The sequence below is a fragment of the Penicillium chrysogenum genome (genome assembly GCF_028827035.1).
Source record: "Penicillium chrysogenum strain IBT 35668 chromosome Unknown utg000002l_segment0_segment0, whole genome shotgun sequence".
NCBI classification, from domain to species: Eukaryota; Fungi; Ascomycota; class Eurotiomycetes; order Eurotiales; family Aspergillaceae; genus Penicillium; species Penicillium chrysogenum.
Window position 1 is genome coordinate 1,367,874 of NW_026622750.1, and position 17,878 is coordinate 1,385,751.

General features: G+C 50.9%; 10 protein-coding genes across 10 annotated transcripts; 6 read left to right on the plus strand and 4 right to left on the minus strand.

Annotated features, from left to right (window-relative positions):
- Window positions 1–724: 724 nt before the first annotated feature.
- On the plus strand, window positions 725–2,548 carry N7489_004069 (sugar porter family MFS transporter; the record flags this gene model as incomplete). Its single annotated transcript, XM_056709821.1, has 7 exons — window positions 725–751; window positions 802–847; window positions 898–973; window positions 1,024–1,215; window positions 1,283–1,526; window positions 1,575–1,831; window positions 1,891–2,548. The coding sequence occupies 7 exons, from the start codon at window positions 725–727 to the stop codon at window positions 2,546–2,548; spliced, it is 1,500 nt and encodes a 499-aa protein (XP_056568242.1).
- A 484-nt stretch (window positions 2,549–3,032) lies between these two features.
- N7489_004070 (PSME3-interacting protein) lies at window positions 3,033–3,874 on the minus strand (the record flags this gene model as incomplete). The annotated part of the gene is made up of 2 exons (XM_056709822.1): window positions 3,033–3,586; window positions 3,709–3,874. 2 exons carry the CDS (start codon window positions 3,872–3,874, stop codon window positions 3,033–3,035), a joined length of 720 nt encoding a protein of 239 aa, XP_056568243.1.
- Window positions 3,875–4,524: 650 nt separating this feature from the next.
- Window positions 4,525–5,543, plus strand: gcy1 (putative glycerol dehydrogenase Gcy1; the record flags this gene model as incomplete). Its single annotated transcript, XM_056709823.1, has 3 exons — window positions 4,525–4,544; window positions 4,611–4,988; window positions 5,048–5,543. The coding sequence occupies 3 exons, from the start codon at window positions 4,525–4,527 to the stop codon at window positions 5,541–5,543; spliced, it is 894 nt and encodes a 297-aa protein (XP_056568244.1).
- Window positions 5,544–5,934: 391 nt separating this feature from the next.
- On the plus strand, window positions 5,935–7,361 carry N7489_004072 (uncharacterized protein; the record flags this gene model as incomplete). The annotated part of the gene is made up of 2 exons (XM_056709824.1): window positions 5,935–5,987; window positions 6,053–7,361. 2 exons carry the CDS (start codon window positions 5,935–5,937, stop codon window positions 7,359–7,361), a joined length of 1,362 nt encoding a protein of 453 aa, XP_056568245.1.
- Window positions 7,362–8,676: 1,315 nt separating this feature from the next.
- Window positions 8,677–10,190, plus strand: cbhC (putative cellobiohydrolase; the record flags this gene model as incomplete). Its single annotated transcript, XM_056709825.1, has 6 exons — window positions 8,677–8,915; window positions 8,975–9,228; window positions 9,300–9,437; window positions 9,502–9,759; window positions 9,850–10,091; window positions 10,146–10,190. The coding sequence occupies 6 exons, from the start codon at window positions 8,677–8,679 to the stop codon at window positions 10,188–10,190; spliced, it is 1,176 nt and encodes a 391-aa protein (XP_056568246.1).
- Window positions 10,191–11,010: 820 nt separating this feature from the next.
- N7489_004074 (casein kinase II subunit beta) lies at window positions 11,011–12,279 on the plus strand (the record flags this gene model as incomplete). Its single annotated transcript, XM_056709826.1, has 2 exons — window positions 11,011–11,706; window positions 11,773–12,279. 2 exons carry the CDS (start codon window positions 11,011–11,013, stop codon window positions 12,277–12,279), a joined length of 1,203 nt encoding a protein of 400 aa, XP_056568247.1.
- Window positions 12,280–12,639: 360 nt separating this feature from the next.
- On the minus strand, window positions 12,640–13,699 carry N7489_004075 (arylformamidase; the record flags this gene model as incomplete). The annotated part of the gene is made up of 2 exons (XM_056709827.1): window positions 12,640–13,480; window positions 13,548–13,699. 2 exons carry the CDS (start codon window positions 13,697–13,699, stop codon window positions 12,640–12,642), a joined length of 993 nt encoding a protein of 330 aa, XP_056568248.1.
- A 392-nt stretch (window positions 13,700–14,091) lies between these two features.
- Window positions 14,092–15,372, plus strand: N7489_004076 (putative eukaryotic translation initiation factor 3 subunit EifCh; the record flags this gene model as incomplete). Its single annotated transcript, XM_056709828.1, has 4 exons — window positions 14,092–14,099; window positions 14,153–14,192; window positions 14,262–14,731; window positions 14,793–15,372. 4 exons carry the CDS (start codon window positions 14,092–14,094, stop codon window positions 15,370–15,372), a joined length of 1,098 nt encoding a protein of 365 aa, XP_056568249.1.
- A 334-nt stretch (window positions 15,373–15,706) lies between these two features.
- N7489_004077 (uncharacterized protein) lies at window positions 15,707–16,093 on the minus strand (the record flags this gene model as incomplete). Its single annotated transcript, XM_056709829.1, has 1 exon — window positions 15,707–16,093. The coding sequence occupies one exon, from the start codon at window positions 16,091–16,093 to the stop codon at window positions 15,707–15,709; it is 387 nt and encodes a 128-aa protein (XP_056568250.1).
- A 604-nt stretch (window positions 16,094–16,697) lies between these two features.
- N7489_004078 (MBL fold metallo-hydrolase) lies at window positions 16,698–17,652 on the minus strand (the record flags this gene model as incomplete). The annotated part of the gene is made up of 2 exons (XM_056709830.1): window positions 16,698–17,110; window positions 17,169–17,652. The coding sequence occupies 2 exons, from the start codon at window positions 17,650–17,652 to the stop codon at window positions 16,698–16,700; spliced, it is 897 nt and encodes a 298-aa protein (XP_056568251.1).
- Between the last annotated feature and the right edge of the window lie 226 nt (window positions 17,653–17,878).

Below are 17,878 nucleotides of genomic sequence, written 5' to 3' on the forward strand. Positions count from 1 at the left end.
GTTTTGTTTTCTACTGTTTATGTTGGAGGCGTCGCGCTGGCTAAATATGCGATTCGACTCCGGTTCACCTTAAGGGAAATGTGTCCTTGCTTGAAAAAATTCGAGGAAGGCAGTTAAAGAACCGAAATGCATTCTGCTCACAAGGAATTTATCGAAATAACCGATGTCTCGGACCTTGAAGCGGCAAAACTCCTGCGGGGGAATGAGTCGTGAGTATCGGATGATGACCCCTGTATGCAGCACCGGTAGCGCTTGTAGTGGCTACCGGAACAACGAAACGCAGCCCTTAGTTGGCTTTCGGGAGGAACGACAGCTCAATAGACCAATAAACCGGTAGTCTAGCCTCACGATATTCCCGAAATGGAAGAATCGCCGGAGATGTTCCGTCAATCACGGACGAGATCGAGCGCCACATTTCTGAGCTAACTCCTCCCCGCAGATTTGGACTCGTCATCTCGGACTATTCCTAGTAAAGGTAAAAATGCGGGATTCGATTTGGTAAGGCATGTTCCGCATTTTCCTCCGTTTGCACGCGACGTTAGCGCACTTCAAGCCTTGACTTCCTGAAGTACACGATTCTCCGAGGTCATGGTTAATTGCCACATTTGTGCGAGTTCCTGGGCTCCTCCGTATATGTAGAGATGATCCCCCGGAGAATGGGTGACATGTGGAGGTAGATCTTCATTCCCCATATTCTTCGAGTCAATATCCACTTCTCAAAACCATGCGTCTCTCGCCGTCATGGTACCAGGTATGAGGGACAACCCCCATCAAGAAGACTGAGCTCATGTTTCGATATAGTTCCTGGTCGGCATCTTTGCCTCTCTAGGATCATTCCTTTATGGATGTATGTCTCCAATCGTCATTCTTGACTCGCGGAATCTGATATAGTCGCAGATGATTTGGGTGTCATCGCCGCGGTGCTGGTCTCTCAATCTTTCAAAGCCAAGTTTGAAGCAAATGATACCGAAACGTTGGTCTCACATTCCGCATGAGATATGAAAATATCTAACAACTTTGCAGAGGAGTAATCGTGGCTCTATTCACCGCTGGCGCATGCGTCGGTGCCGGCTTTGCGGGTCCCAGTGGTGATTATCTGGGTAGACGAGGAACCATATCGTTGGGATGTCTCATCTTCACTCTTGGAGGTTGCCTTCAAACCGCGGCGAAAACGATTGACTACCTTTACAGTGGACGATTCATCGCCGGGTTAGGGTATGTGATCAAAACAGCCCTGGAGATACCTAGGGATTTAAGCAAGCACTAACCAATTGGTTATTAGCGTCGGTTTCCTTACGATGATGATCCCTCTGTACCAAGCCGAGATCTGTCACCCCAAGATTCGTGGTCGAGTTACGGCCTTGCAGCAATTCATGCTGGGTGTGGGAGCGCTTGTTGCTGGATGGGTTGGCTATGGGACCTACACCAACTTGGCACCGACTAACGATGCGCAATGGCAACTGCCTCTCGGGTTGCAGATTGCCCCTGCGGTGCTCTTGGGTCTCTTGATCTCTTTCTTCCCTGAGGTAAGACTATTTCCATCGGGTCAAGTGTAATAACTAATAGCAATCCAGTCGCCTCGCTGGCTCATCGATCACAACCGCGCCGAAGACGGATTGCGCACATTGGCCAACCTGCATGCGCATGGCGACGAAAACGATGCTTGGGTACAGGCAGAGTTCACTCAGATTCAAGAGACCATCACATACGAGCATGAGCACGAGGCGAAGTCATATTCCGAGCTGTTCACCAATCGCTCCTCGTTCCGTCGCCTGTTCCTTTGCTGTGCATTGCAAGCCTCGGGCCAGATGACCGGTGTATCCGCCATTCAGTACGTGTTCAACATGAATTATCAACATCGAATCCATTAGCTGACGTGATTTCGTGCAGATACTACTCACCTCAGATTTATAGTCAAATCGGTATCTCCAATGGAGATACGTTGAAGTACCAGGCAATCAACTCCGTCATTGCATTGGTTGCGCAAGTACTGTGCATGATATATATTGATCGCTTCGGTCGTCGCTGGACTCTGATCTGCGGCAACCTTGGTAACATGGTAACTTTCATCGTTGCAACCATCCTGCTTGCAAAGTTCCCTCCATCAACCAACAACAACGGTGCTCACTGGGGTTTCATTATTATGACTTGGCTGTACAACTTCTCTTTCTCCTCGACCTGTGGTCCTCTATCTTGGATTATTCCAGCCGAAGTGTTCGATACTCGCACACGTGCCAAGGGTGTCTCGATTGCCACTATGATGTCGTTCGCTTTCAACACCATGATCGGCCAGGTCACGCCAATTGCGATGACAAATATTGGATACCGCTTCTACTATTTGTTCGTCATCTGTAACTTCACCAATGCGGTCTTCTTCTGGCTCTTGCTCCCTGAGACAAAGCGCGTGCCTCTCGAGGAAATGAACCAAATGTTCACAAATGCCCCTTGGATTGTGCCTGGAACTCGCAAGGAAGACTATATGTCTCATGACCTGGAGCGGAAGATCGAGGAGCGGGAAGTGAAGCAAAACGCCCTACATGTTGAGTAGGATAGTGTCACAGGGGACCTGCAGGGGGCATCGTCGGTGTTGTAGGTGTGGAATGCTTAGTTGATTTGGTATTGAGATACAATAATATGTTGTCCCTATGGAGTGAAATGTTTGTAATTAATTGCCCTTGTGATAAAAGAAAATGTTGAGATCATACATGGATGCCTTACTGCTAGACAGACTGAGCTCTTGTTTGCCAATTTTCTTAATTGTGGCCTTACAGGGATCATTTTCTTGACTTCTGCCAGTAGTGAGTTGTAGCCTCAACAAAAAATACCAGACAAAATAGGCGACTTGAGAAACACAACATATAGGTTACTATTACGGGTAGGGATAGTCTATATATAATAGAGAGGCAAAGCTATGCCTTTGTCACTATACTTGGAGACATTTGCTTCATCAATTAATGTGATCTACATTATACAGTGCTAGGATAGATATCCGTGCTAACTAGCTGTCGCGTTCATCCAGACGTGGACGAGCATCATTCAGAATCTGAGCTGTATCCTCCCAAGCCAAGGGAAACTGGGGTTGGCTTTGGCGGGCTTTTCGGCTTTACTTGCATCTTCCCTGTAGCTGTCACCACGTTGGACTGTGTGGCAGGTGTGGCTTTATCGGACTTAGAAGTCCCTTGATCCAGCTTTTTGGTACTTGAACCGCCATCTCCAGCCTGTTTCTGCGAGTCTTCCGCATTCTGTGTGTCCTTCCCGGTGGTCTTCTCGGTCACTGAAGCCTTGCGTTTCTTCCCTGCAATCAATGAGTTCCTATGTTTATCACTCCGTCTCTTGCGCGCGAGTGCGGTCCATTCCTGTCCTTGCGCCGGTGCCGCATCCGACGCTGATTCCAGTAGTGCTTTCTGCGCCTCTTCGCGTCGTCGGTGGAAGGCTTCAAGTTGTTCCGCCGTCTCCCTCTTCACAGCCGCCTCTTTGGCGCGTGTTGACTCGAGAACAGAATCCAGGAATTCGACTTCGTCTTCATCGAGGGAGCGAAATTGGTTTCTGAGACGTGATTTCTCTTCAAAAGCTTCTTGTTTGGCCACTGCATAATAACCGAGGAAAATCACCCTAACATGTTAGCCAGATTCCCTGGATGAATTGTCCGCTCTTTTGCCCGTTCCTGTAGACAAGGTAGACAAGGCCAGGCAACCGAGTTGGGCTCACTTTTATTCCGCTCCAACACCTCAAAGAGACTTTTGCCTTCATCCTGCTTCCCTATCTCGGCCTTACGTCTCCGCTCCTCCTCGAGCTCTTGCTGCGCTCTGAGCCACTCATCGTCCCGCTCGATCGGCTTCTCGTTTGTTCCGGCTGAAACGAAACCTGATGACATACTGATATGGGTAAAATGGATTATGGGTCACGGGGATGGAGCACTCGGGTATAATGGTCGGGATGGGAAATTATCCGGCCACGGGGGTTTCGGGATGGGATGTGGGGCTTGGAATGAACCGAAAGGCGGGCGAATAATAATTTCTGGACGAAAGAGGTTGGGAAGTTTCTGGAAAGGGAAGTTTCACGTAAGACAGGAGAGTCGGCCCCGAGGGGAATTGGATGAAGTAGGTGGTAGGTGGTCGATCTCAATTGGACAATGTGGCCCCAATATTGAGTGGAATCGCGCATTTAGCCAGAATACACTGCGGTGCCCCTTGGTTATACCCTCCAAACCACTCTCCAAGGCTCCAGTATGACGATGAAAGCGTCTATCGCGGAGTTGGATATGGCCACTCGGGTAAATTCTTGATCGCTTCGTCCACGGTTAACTTCAATATCTTGCAAATCCAACAGAAAGTAGAGAGAAATAACGTCCAATATGGCCAATTTACCACCCCACCGCCCCTCCCCCTCCCCTCTGCCCCCCACGACATCATCGATTGCTCTTGGACCTGCCCACTTTACATTTGGCCATTATATAAAGCCCCTTGTCTCTTGAAGCTCTTCCTTTTTTCTTATTCATTATTCCATCTCTTAGAATCTATCAAAATGTCGAACCAGCACACTCAGTATGTCCCAATGCGATACCCCCTCATTTCCCCCAGACCATCGCATTAACCCTTCTCTCTCTATAGGAAGACCTACACCCTCAACACCGGCGCCAAGATCCCCGCCATCGGTTTGGGAACATGGCAGTCCAAGCCCAATGAGGTCCGCGTGGCCGTGAGGGACGCCCTTCTCGCCGGTTACCGCCACATTGACACTGCTCTGGCTTACGGCAACGAGGCCGAGGTCGGTGCCGGTATCAAGGACTCCGGTGTGCCCCGCGAAGAGATCTGGCTCACCACCAAGCTGGACAACCCCTGGCACAAGCGCGTCACTGAGGGAATTGATTCCTCCCTCAAGGACCTCCAGACCGATTACGTCGACCTCTACTTGATGCACTGGCCCAGCTCCACCGACCCCAATGACTTGTCTAAGCATCTTCCCGACTGGGACTTCATCAAGACCTGGTAAGTGACACTGCACATCCGTCCACTGGGGAGCCATTGCTGACTTATGTCCACCACAGGCAAGAATTGCAGAAGCTGCCTGCCACTGGCAAGGTCCGCAACATCGGTGTCTCCAACTTCGGCATCAAGAACCTTGAGATCCTGCTCAATGACCCCAGCTGCAAGATCGTGCCTGCCGTCAACCAGATCGAGCTGCACCCCAACAACCCCTCCCCCAAGCTGGTCGCCTACAACACCTCCAAGGGCATCCACTCTACCGGTTACTCCTGCCTGGGCTCCACCAACTCCCCCTTGTACAAGGACCCCACTCTCCTCCAGATCGCCGAGAAGAAGGGCAAGACTCCTCAGCAGGTCCTCCTAGTTTGGGGTATCCAGAAGGGCTGGAGTGTCATTCCCAAGTCCGTCAGCAAGTCTCGCATTGAGGGCAACTTTGACATCAACGGCTGGGAGCTGACTGACGATGAGGTCAACCAGCTCGACAACCTCAAGGACCGCTTCAAGGTCTGCGGTGACGCATGGCTCCCCATCAAGGTTTTCTTCGGCGATGACGAGTAAATATGTCAAAAATGATGAATGTTTTATGAGTACATAGGCTTTAGATACCAAAAGAATGACTTTTCCATGATACCGATAACTACTATTATAAGTGTGTAAATTTCAGTAACCATGAGAGTCAAGTCATATTAAAACCTGCAAGGTACAACCTTGGAATACAACCAGGCTTTCCGAATCCAGTTTGTCCAGTTTGTTACGTTTGATAACAAACCGGACAAAATAGACAAACAGAATTTTTGGTCACGCGGGTGGCGTCGCACAGCCACTGCGGAGCCTGGGTCTGAGGCGGAGAGATAAGGGTGTATACCCCAGCGTCATCAGGCATCCTTCCTCTCTTCTTAGCATCCGTCTCCAACATATCCAGTGAACTATTCATCTCTGAAATATCACCATGGCGCCTTCAGCAGGGCACCTGCTGCTTCCTAAAATATGGAGAGCAGCAAGGTATGTATCCCCTCTTCTGCCCCCATATCGGGTTACAATGAAGCCATTGATTGACGTCCTTCTAGGTTTGCCTACGCAAAGGCCTCGAAGGCTATACGTTCCAAATTACCAGAGCCAACAGAGTATCATTCGGTGCGATACCAACCTGCCTATGCCCGAATCAACCCTCGCCAGCCAATTAGCCGTGCCGCTGCCATCCGTCAAGCCCGCAGTCGCCACTTCTCGACCCGTGCTGCCGGCGCCTTCGCCTCTGCGATTCGATCCGGGCTAGGAGCTGATGCCCCTGCCCGTAACACCTCTCGTATTGCGTCTAACATCAGTCGGCTCAGTAGCCGTGCACCTTTCGCTTCGACACTTCGTCCCAATCTGACCGGTGGGACCCTTGGTCGGACTGCAGGAGGGTACGCTGTTGGAGCGGGCCGTTTTGGTGGAGCTAGATACTTTTCCCATGGGCCTGCGGCCCCAGCACAAGTTATTCAGAATGTGTCACAGGGCGTGCGTGCTTTCTTCCTGTCTGGGCAGAAAGTCCGATTCGACGGCATCGATCCCCGCACTGGGGAGAAGCGGTATAAGTCAGTCAGCACGCTGCAAGACCAGGCTGAGCGAAAGATGAATACCAACCCGTACAGCGCAACTGGCTCCTACATTGACTTCCAAGTTTCCCCGACCATCACTGCACTCAGTGCTGTTGGTGGTCTCGGCAATCAGGACGGCTCCGCCTCGGGCAACTCTCTGAACTCCGAGGGCTTGATGGATCTGCTTTCTGCCGATTTCGCTCGAGCATTGAAGGATTTCTCCGCTGTCATGAACGATCTCAAACGTCTTTCATCACTTGGTGATCTTCCGATCTCCCTTCACGACCGGTCTACTATACGAGTACGCTTCCCGGGCTGCGATGCCGAAACTGTAGAGCAGTTGTGCTGTGAGGCTGGAATTCAGCGAGGCCGAGTCGCGCAGGACGAAGACTTCGATATTCGCACTGGCGCTGATCTAGCTCTCTTGTTCCCTTTTGCACCGAGCATTCCCACTTCCTCCGACACTGACTATTACTTCGAAAAAGCCCCAAAGTTGCACTCACAGTATCCCGCGGACCTTGACTGGCAAGGGATGATGACACCAGAAAGCGGCACGCCATCATCGCCAGGTGGCAGCGCGGATTCTGGCGCCATCAGTTTCCAGGACAGTGAGCTATTTGGTGCTAATCCATGGAAAACTTCAACCAAGAGTTACTCGAGTATTAACATCAGCGAGCTTGGAGATCAGCCTTTCTTCCCGGAAATCTCTAGCTCTGGCCAAGTCGAGAGTAACTCTGCATATGAAGGTGCCGAGGGAATTTACAAGTTCTTGGCTGAGTGTGATCAAGCCAAGCGTTGACGAACATATGCTTAGATTGGCTCCTGCTTTTCCTCTTGTTCTCTTTCTTCCATTACCCTTTTGATGTTTCCTTTCCTTTTTCTTTTTCGTTGATTTCCTTTGGCACATATCCCAGGCTGAGACCGGGACTACATGATGATGATACAGATACCACTCCACTCTTTAACACTTCTAACCGTGTTACATTTCCTTAATTGAATAAAGTTATATTGAAACCTGCTCGCATACTTAAAAGAAATCAACGTTACTGCGAACATCGTACAGCCAGGGTCTACTAGTCATCCCTGTCACGACACACACTATATATATCGGGGCCTGGAATATCTGAGCGTAACGCTCAGATATAGTGGTCTTTTTGGCCTAGTGTGTAACTCACCAGTCCAGGGGCAGGTTGTAACAATCCTTTATGGAAGCGCTTGACTTAGCTCAATCATGATTTTTCACCGTTCCATGGCCCTGGAAACAGGATGGCATGTTAGTTCAGCCTAGACAACCCGATTCAGCCTTTTGAAGCATCATGCCCTAAAGCCTCCGTTGGCACACCCTTAATTTCCCTTGCATGCAATAGACTTGTTTCATATAAAGACAGATCCGGCTGAAGAACACTGCGGCCACGGTGCGGGGTCCGGGGAATGTGAATAATGTGCCTTGTCGAAAGGAAATGGCTTTTTTATAGCAATTTCCTTCTGGGGGGGGGTTCCATCGCGTATACATCTCTCTAGCGTCTTCTGTCGTATCCATTCCATTGCAACAGTTTCTCAAAAGTAGTCCTGGTTGAAATAGTTGAAATCAGTTTTCAAGTCCACTTCTTCAGTCAACCGAAGTACAATAGCTTAACCTCTCAACGTGGGGCGAGCCTAATATGGTCTTCCCGCGCCGAGTTTGGGGACGATCGACGCTCAATGTCCTGTTTGGGGACGGGGGATCTGTTCCGTGCTGATGCCGGGGGTTTGATATTACACTACATCCCCTCCCCTTGACTATCTAGGCAATTTATAGTGGTTTCTAAGGTTGCAGATTTCTTTGCTCCCTCTACCCCGGACGAGACAGCATTTAGCCAAATTTAGCCACGTGTAGGGCAGGGCATGCTGTGTTCTGCCTCCTCTCCCCTACATATGTCTTGGCAATGTTATCTCATACTGCAAGTCCTCGCTATAGGGTGACATTATCCTCGGGTGGCCGGCTTCAATCTCCGCAAGGGTGACGAGAGATGCATCTCGCTGAGGTATATAAAGAGATCTAATTCCTGCACAATTGCTATCAGGATCAAAGGGAAACAAGCAACATTCAAACATATTGTTTCAAGACCGCCAATATGCGATCTTTCATTCCGTTTGTGTCTCTGCTGGCTACTTCCGCAGCGGCAGCTGCAATCTCGAGTGCAGCTAGCCCAACTGTAACCGCTGCAGCTGCTGGAAATCCCTTCTCAGGATACCAGCTCTACGCGAATTCGTATTATGCATCCGAAGTCTCATCCTTGGCCTTGCCATCCATGACGGGGGCTGCTAAAGCTGCTGCTAGTGTAGCCGCTAAGGTTCCGTCGTTTTACTGGCTGTGAGTTAATCGATTGATGTGCTATACACATTACGCAGAACACTAAGATTGCTTTGCAGGGATACCGCAGCCAAGGTGCCAACGATGGGCGAGTTCCTGGCCGATATCAGGGCTAAGAACAAGGCCGGTGCTAGCCCGCCGATTGCTGGCCAATTCGTTGTTTATGATCTGCCTGATCGTGACTGCGCCGCGTTGGCGAGTAACGGAGAGTACTCCATCGCCGATGGTGGTGTTGCGAAATACAAGGCGTACATTGACGCCATCCGCGAGATTCTGGTCGAATACTCTGACATTCAGACCATCCTTGTCGTTGGTCAGTAGACCTGCTGATGGATGACCTTTCCGTGCGAGGCTCGGGGTAGTCATTGCTGACATTGTTTCTAGAACCCGATAGTCTGGCTAACTTGGTTACCAACATGGCTGTGTCCAAGTGCGCCAACGCACATGACGCATACTTGGAGTGCACTAATTACGCTGTCACCCAGTTGAACTTGGACAATGTTGCTATGTACCTCGACGCCGGTAAAATCAAGCATCTTTCCTGAATCCAATCGTTCCTCATCCAAATTTCTAACTATTGACATAGGACATGCCGGATGGCTTGGCTGGCCCGCTAACCTAGGTCCAGCAGCTGAGCTCTACGCCAATGTCTACAAGACTGCCAACAAACCAGCCTCTATGCGAGGACTCGCCACTAACGTTGCCAACTACAACGGCTGGTCTCTCTCTACCTGCCCATCATACACCTCGGGAAATTCCAACTGCGATGAAAAGAAATATATCAACGCCCTTGGTCCCCTGCTCAAGACTGCTGGCTGGGACGCGCACTTCATCACCGACACCGGTATGTACCTAGAGAACCCTTTGAAACAGCGCGATATCAACATCCCCTTCCTACCAGTTTAAAGACCTCGCGCTGACCGTTTCTGTCCAGGCCGCAATGGAGTCCAGCCCACCTCACAGAGTGCTTGGGGTGATTGGTGCAATGTCAAGGGAACCGGCTTCGGTGTTCGACCAACTACCGAGACTGGTGACGCTTTGGCCGATGCCTTTGTCTGGGTAAAGCCCGGTGGTGAAAGTGATGGTACCTCGGATTCCAGCGCGGCCCGCTATGACGCCCACTGTGGATATAGCGATGCTCTTCAGCCTGCACCTGAAGCTGGCACTTGGTTCCAGGTAAGAGTGCCCTGATGAAATGCGATTAATTGTATGATACTGACGAATTTGCAGGCGTACTTCGCCCAGCTCGTGGAGAATGCCAATCCCTCGCTTTAAATCGGTGGGATTATATGTTGTAGGGCTGGGAGCTAAACAGAATGGAAACAATGTATTGAAATTTGGGTCACGAAGTATCCTTACGAGTCGCTTGCGATCCAATGAGTATATATTGAAGATTCGCTTAGCCTGTATTTTGTCATCTGTGCACGTGCCCCTGCGCCAAAGGGCGGTCTGAACAACAAGCCGGCAGTAGACTGACCGCCCTGTAGGCGAATGGCATCGATAAGCGGATTGCGGGATATCTCAGCCCACTTCCCACTTCAACTTGCAACAATCATTAACAGAGTCTCAGATTCGTCTCACTTCTGGCATCATCAGTCAATATAATCTGATCTGCACTACCAACTGTGCAGATTTGGGTGCTTCAAGTGCCGCGCTTGACCCCACCTACTGAACGATACTCTTGACACAGCCAAAGTCCACGTCCCGCATCATGGAGGACTTCAATAGTGAGACTGACAGCGACTATACCAGCTATTGGCGAGACTGGGTGAGTTCAATTTCACTTATCGTTTGATTTCTCTCGAGATGCGCACCGTTGTGGCGCGAGACGGGGCCACCGTGGGGGCGGGTACTGGATGGAGGACAGCAAGGGCCTGTTGCGCGCGCAGCTCGAGTGAATATGGCCCGGACCCGATTTCTCGACATTTTAGGCTGTTGCCCCGACGGTCTTCTCGGCGTTCCCGGCGATTTGGATAGACAACGATCTTGTTGCCTCGCCCCGACATAAGTCCAGACTTGTTTTGATCCTTCAGATATCCTCCCGCACACTCATCGTCCGTCAAGTTCCATTCGTTTTCTTGTGCTCGATCCCATTATGGACCGTTCTCCTATCCCTCGCTCGACGGTCCACAAGACCCTAGTCGTCCTGTTCGCGGGATCGGTTGCGTTGGTTCAATTGGCGCTTCAGGCCGCGAGGCGTCGCGATATGCACTCTGCCTTCTTCTACGTAGTCGTTGGGATGATCCTAATCGGCGCTTTCATCCGTTTGCTCAACGTTTACGTCCATCTTGATCTGGACCCGTTGGAGCTTGCCAGTTTGGGCCCACATGGGCCCAATGGGCCTCCCGGTCCGGATTCCAACCCCGGTGGACGCGGTTCCCAGCCCAACGGAAATGCATCTCGACCTTCACAGGGTGGCCCTCCCCGTGGAGGCTCCTCGGCGGCCTCCCATTCCACTGGTGCCGCCTCTCGGTCCAGTTCTGGCCGATACAGAGGCCATGCAGTGTTCTTCATGATCGTGCTAATCACAATCATGTATCTACAGTTCGTTTCATCCCGCGGTAATGAATACTTCTGCGAAATCGACGAGGACTACCTGACCGATCGGTTCAACCTCACCGGGTTGAACACTGAGGTTTCCTACTACCAGTACGCCCTTGACCTTGTGACTGACGTTTTCGACCTTGATGCCGACGACGATCTGCGTGAGCAGATCGAAAAGTCCGCCCGTCACCTCTATGGCTTGGTTCACGCTCGATACATTGTTACCACTCGTGGTCTTGCCAAAATGGTATGTTGGAACCCTAAACTTGTGTGAATATTGTTCCCTATAATAAAGGTACTAACCTTTATCTAGCTCGAGAAATACAAAAAGAGCGACTTCGGAAAGTGTCCACGCGTGATGTGCGATGGACATGCGCTGCTTCCCCTGGGCGAATCTGATCTCCCGAATGTCAGCACCGTCAAGCTCTACTGCCCCAAGTGCGAAGATATCTACAACCCCAAGTCGTCACGTCACTCGTCCATCGATGGTGCATACTTCGGTACCTCATTCCACTCGATCCTCTTCCAAGTCTACCCTGCCCTTAATCCCGAGAAGAGCAGCCGTCGTTATGAACCCCGGATCTACGGTTTCAAAGTGCACGCCGCAGCTGCACTTGCTCGTTACCAAGATCATCAGCGTGAGGAGCTCAAGTGGCGTCTTGCCGAGGCGGACATCCACCACAAGTTCATCGAGGACAGTGACAGTGACGATGACGCATTCGAATACGACGACGATTATGCTGAAAGTCATGCAGTGTCAGCCAAACACGACAAGATCCTCGGTGACGCAGCTTCCACTCGCATGAACGTCGCCAAGTAATCTTGATAGGCATTCCATTTCTTGTCTTTCATTGGCAACATTTCGGCGCAACGAGGGATACTTAGGATGTTTTCACGAATGACGGCGTTGTCTGGCTCGCATGGTTGGTCCATTTGCGATGGGGTTTTCTTTTTCTCCGACTTCGTTTGTACCTAAATTACCAGTCTGGTCCATTCCTAGGGTAAATCAGGACTCAATTGAAACGACATAACTTTGATCCAATTTCTTGCAGGTTTGTATGGATACTAGAAGACCATAAACTGCTATTAGCAGTAATTCGAACGCATATATCATTCCGGGCACCCTATCTACAGGCGCCTCCTGGAATGCCCAACAAGTATGCCCTTCTCAGCATCGAAACTACGGGGTGAGCCCCATTTCCTGCAGTTGTTCGAATGCAAACGTTACCGCGCGAGCCAGTTGCTCACCATTCTCCCATGCCTCGTCATGAGCACCGCTGATTGACAAGACGCGGAGCCTTCTATCACGGTTTAAATCCTCTTGCACGGGTATATGTGCCTCCGCCTTCTTCCAGTTGCTCAAAGCCTCCTTCATGGCCTCCACCTGGGACCCGTCCACCAATTCGTCGTCCTTGGAATGCGCCAGAACAGCTAACCTTCCAGACTTCCATCCGCCTTCCACACCACGAGACCCAGTCACCCGAGCCGGCGATACACCATCCCAGAGCATCTCATCCGCCCCGAAAGCCCCCTCAATAAACTCCTGGTAAGCTGAGATATCAGCATGCGTATCCCGCAGCCGTCGCAGATCGTAGATACCCGCCACACCGACAATGGCGGTGGGATGCGCTGTCAATGTAGGTGGCAGGGGACCTGGAGAGCCAGATCCAGCGGGCGCCTCTTCACGATGACCCGAGACCGCGCCCATTACAGCTTGGAAGGCCAACGTTGCACCGCAACTGTGGCCAACCAGGATATATCGCCCACCGAACCCATATGTATTCTGCAGAAATGCGAGCGCTGCCTCCACGTCGTCGATGTGGCCAGGGTGTTTCGCATCTTGGAAGTCCTTCGGGTCGGTATTTATTGGGTCTTGCGGGTGATTTGGGTGTGCGCTAAGACGGTATGAGATCGACGCGAATCCGGCAATAGGTAGGCCTTTCTCGCGGAGTATGGATTCCGTGGCTTTGAAGGATGTCGATGTAACCACTGGATCCCGCCAAGCACCGCCGTGGATGAAGCTAGATCAGTACATCGCACGTTAGTCATTGCTTCGGGGGGTAATGATGTTGCCTGGGACTTCTGTACATCACCCAGTAACCATCTTTGCGTGAATCTAAGGTTGTGACGGCGATGCTTTGTAGATTATGGACTGAGCCATAGAGTACAGTCCGGGTGTTTGGGTGATCCGACATGGTGCCTGGCGGAGTTCTACCTTGATTTATGGGGAAGTGGGACATGTCGATAGATTACGGGCTTGGGAGGAGCATCGTGCAGGAGCTGTTACATACACCCAGTCGACTGTCTGACATTGTAGGTAGACTCTGGCATTAGATCTTCCAGTGTTCCTATGTCCTCTGGGTATTTGCTCTGTGCTTCCCGTCTGCTGTCTTGTTTAGACCAAAGATATAGCACGAGGGATCTCTAGTCGAACAAAATTCTCCGATGAAGTCCATGGAAATGTAATGTTACAGTATTGCCCCTCCATGTACGTAGTGGAGGACCGTAACATATAACCTTACGTACTGGTCTCAGACTAAACCAAATCGGGAATAAATGGTCCCTTTCACACAAACCCTCCAAGTCCACCGTCTCGACCTTAACAACCGCCCAACTGTTGCAATCTTTCACAATGGCCGAGTAAGTGATGATCTTTTTAGATCCGTGACGACATGATGCTAACCGACTCGCAGAACTCCAGCTCCCCTCGCGGCCGTGCAGGTCGAGGCCTTGGTATGGTCTCCCCGACGAAAATCTCCCCCAGTCCTCGCCAGCCAGAAATACTGACGTCGGATGTTCCAGGTGGTCATGAAAATCATCAAGCACTGCTCCCAGACCTTCCCTACCACCGCCACCGGTGCCATCGTCGGTATGGATGTCGATGGCACGCTCGAGATCACCAACACTTTCCCATTCCCCGTCGTCGAAGTCCCCGCTGAGTCGCACTTTGAGAACGCCGCTCCCAACCCGGCCGCCGCCGCTCCTCGCGCCAAGGCAAACGCCGCTTACTCTGCAGAGATGATCCGCATGCTGCGCGAAGTCAACACTGATGCCAACAGCGTTGGATGGTACACCAGCGCCAACATGGGCAACTTCGTCAACATGAACGTGATCGAGAACCAGTTTTACTACCAGAGCCAGTTGAACGAGCGCACAGTCGCCCTGGTCCACGATGTCAGCCGCAGCGCCCAGGGCAGCCTCAGCCTCCGGGCCTTCCGCCTGTCCTCCAAGTTCATGACTGCGTTCAAGGAGAACAAGTTCACTTCCGAGGAGTACGTGCAATGACCTCGGAAATTCGCAAAATTATATCGTGAAAACTAACAAGAACATCAGCCTCCAAAAGTCCAACCTGCGCCACCCCGACATCTTCGAGGAACTGCCCGTCAAGCTCCACAACTCCCACCTGATCACCTCTTTCATCCACCAGCTGCAGACCCCGACTTCCTCAGCTTCCACTGAGCTCCCCTCCTCCCTGGCTGCCCTCGAGTCCAGCCCCTTCACCAAAACCTCCACCCTTACCCCCAACCTCGACAACCTGTCCCTCAACATCGATCCCTTCCTGGAGAAGAACTGCGATCTCCTTCTGGACAGCATCGAGACCCACAACACCGAGGTCAACAACTACCAATACTACCAGCGTGTGCTCGGCCGCGAGCAGCAGAAGATCAACGCCTGGAAGGCGAAGCGCGCACAAGAGAACGCTACCCGTGCCACTCTCAACCAGCCCCTCCTCCCCGAGGACGAGTGGCAGCGTCTGTTCAAGCTCCCCGCCGAGCCCAGCCGTCTGGAGAGCATGCTCAACACTCGCCAGGTGGACCAGTACGCGCGCCAGGTCGACAGCTTCGTGTCGTCCAGCACGGGCAAGATGTTTGCCGTCAAGGGCAACCTGCTGCCCAACGAGACCTCGAACTAAACGTTGATGATTGCGAAGGGGAGACACGACGCTTCTGGTATTGCATGACCTTTTTACGGCGTAGGGAGGGAAAATGTTCTCTATTTTGGATGTTAATATGACTTCCTGTTTCTTTTTTCTTCTATGAGCGGAGCTGAGTCTCGGGGCATTAGACTCCTGCGTTGTATCGACTTGTATTCGATCATAGAAGGAAATCTTTATTTTGTTTAGAATATAACAATCACATTGAACAGGTCAAATTCTCGTGTATAACTTTTTTACAATAGGATAATCTACGGATAGGACAGATTTGTCTTACAAATGTAAGGTTAGATTGATCTACGAAACCAGATATCTATGAATGTGCTTCTGCATGCATCTGCACTACCAAGTCCGTGGACAACCGAAGGGGTCCCGAACCCCTCCAGGGGGAGTCCATCCTCAAGTCCATCGCATCGGCGACCCTATACCCATCGAACTCGTGGGCGTTTGCCAACAGAGTGACAATCGCGGGCTGCCAAATGTCCTGAAGGATAGAGCACATCTGGTGGAAAACAAGGTCACCGACGACACGCGACGCCTCAAGGCAGCCAGGTGTCAGCTGAGCAAGCTCTCGAAGCCCTTCAACTACAAAGAGACGGTTATCCGGGTTAGCTCGGAGCTTGTCGATCAGGGTCTCTAGAAGGCGAAGAAAGTGGTTCCGGTCCATAACGTAAACACTGTCACGAGCAGGGATAATCATGGTGAAGATGGGATGGATGATGGATGCTGGTAATAAAAGGTTAGTATGAATCTGTGGGATCTGTGTGATCTGTGAGGATTGTGTTCGAGGCACTGTTGGTTGGCGAGAAGATATCGAGGTGGGATTGGAGCTATTTATGCAGTTCGAGTAGCCGACTCGAATACTCGATGGAGCACAGCTTGGAAGATGAAAACAATCGAAGTATTAAAGATCCTTTGTTATATCTTGTCTTCTTAGTTTGCGGATCTATCCGAGTACAAAGGCATTGTGGTCCGCAAAGGTGAGAAGGGGACAAAGCAAAGAGATATTGACTTTGGCAACTACGAACGTCACAGACATTGAGGAGTTGGTTCTCATCGGGGATCATACTAGTACAACATGTAACAAAGACACTCGTCAAATAGATGAGAAAGGCTATCGAAATTTAGAAAGACAGTAAGATGCTGCTTAGTTTCATGTCGCTTGAGGTAATATATACAATGTATGTACATGTAGTTGAACGAGAAAAGGGGGTTCGGCCTGTTGAATGCGCCACCTTTCGTCCTTCACAGGAGACTAGTTGATGAGTATGTACTCTGTTCCTTTTACTAATCGTATATCTCAGTTACCATGCTTCTTCCTCTGCGAGCTTCAGTGGAAGGTGAAGCAACCGCTGACCGAATTTCGTAGGCGAAGGGAGTCGCCCTGCTCGAATGTTGATCTGCAAAGATTGGTGGAGCAGCTTGGGCTCTGCCAATCCTGCATCACGTTCCTTTCGCAAAGCCACAAACTCTTCTTCGCTGATACCGTCTTTGAAATGCTTGTTCAGCTTCTTGTGATCCTGGACGCTCATCCAAGGCACGGGGTCACCCCGTCCCTGCGGCGGATAATCATGACCTGTCCAGATCTTGACGTGGTCAGACAGGCTCAGAAGCTTGCGGCCTGATCGAAAGAGGTCGTTGGCATCGCCACCGGGAAAGTCACACCGTGCAGTGCCGATGTCCACATGGAAGAGAGAATCACCGCAGAATAGGTTGTCTAGAAAATTCTTGTAAGTAACTGTGTGGTAAGGTCATTATTGCTGGTGGATAATTACCTCCAATCTTGTAACCCAGATGATCGGGGGTGTGCCCAGGTAGATGGATAGCCTGTCCTTTCAGATTCCCAATAGTGAACGTCTCGTCGTCGTCAAAAAGCTTGTCAAAAACGCCTTTATATTCCTCTTCTGGGACACCATATCTTTCAGCAAACAATTTTTGCACTTGTTCAATGCGCTTGCCAATGCAGATGGGCGGCTTATGGTCTTGATTCTGGGCGAGACGTTTCTGAAGGTAAGATGCCGCAGTCAAATGATCTGCATGAGCGTGGGTTTCGAGAATCTTGTCAACCTTATAGCCCTTTTCCTTGACAAGGGAGAGCAGTGAATCGGCTGCATGAGTGGCCACGGCCTGAGTGGCGGGATCATAGTTCAAGACTGGGTCGATGATGACAGCCGTTGATGTCGACGGATCGGCAATGAGATACTGCCACGTTCCAGATGTGGGTTCGAAGACATTGTGAATCACAGGCTCTGATGACATAGCGGATGCAGTGCTATATGTAGCTCGACGTGGAACTATATGCCTGGGAGGGATGCAGCTTGAACGTGGCGAAAATGGCTGGTTCCAGCTATGACATGGTTGTTCTTTTCGTGACAGGCCAACCGTTCTCTTGATTGAAGCGACGTTTCTTGAAGAATTTGGGGTATAAGGTATACCTGTCCGTGTCGCTTGTTGAATGTGACGCAATTGACTGAGGTCGACCAGT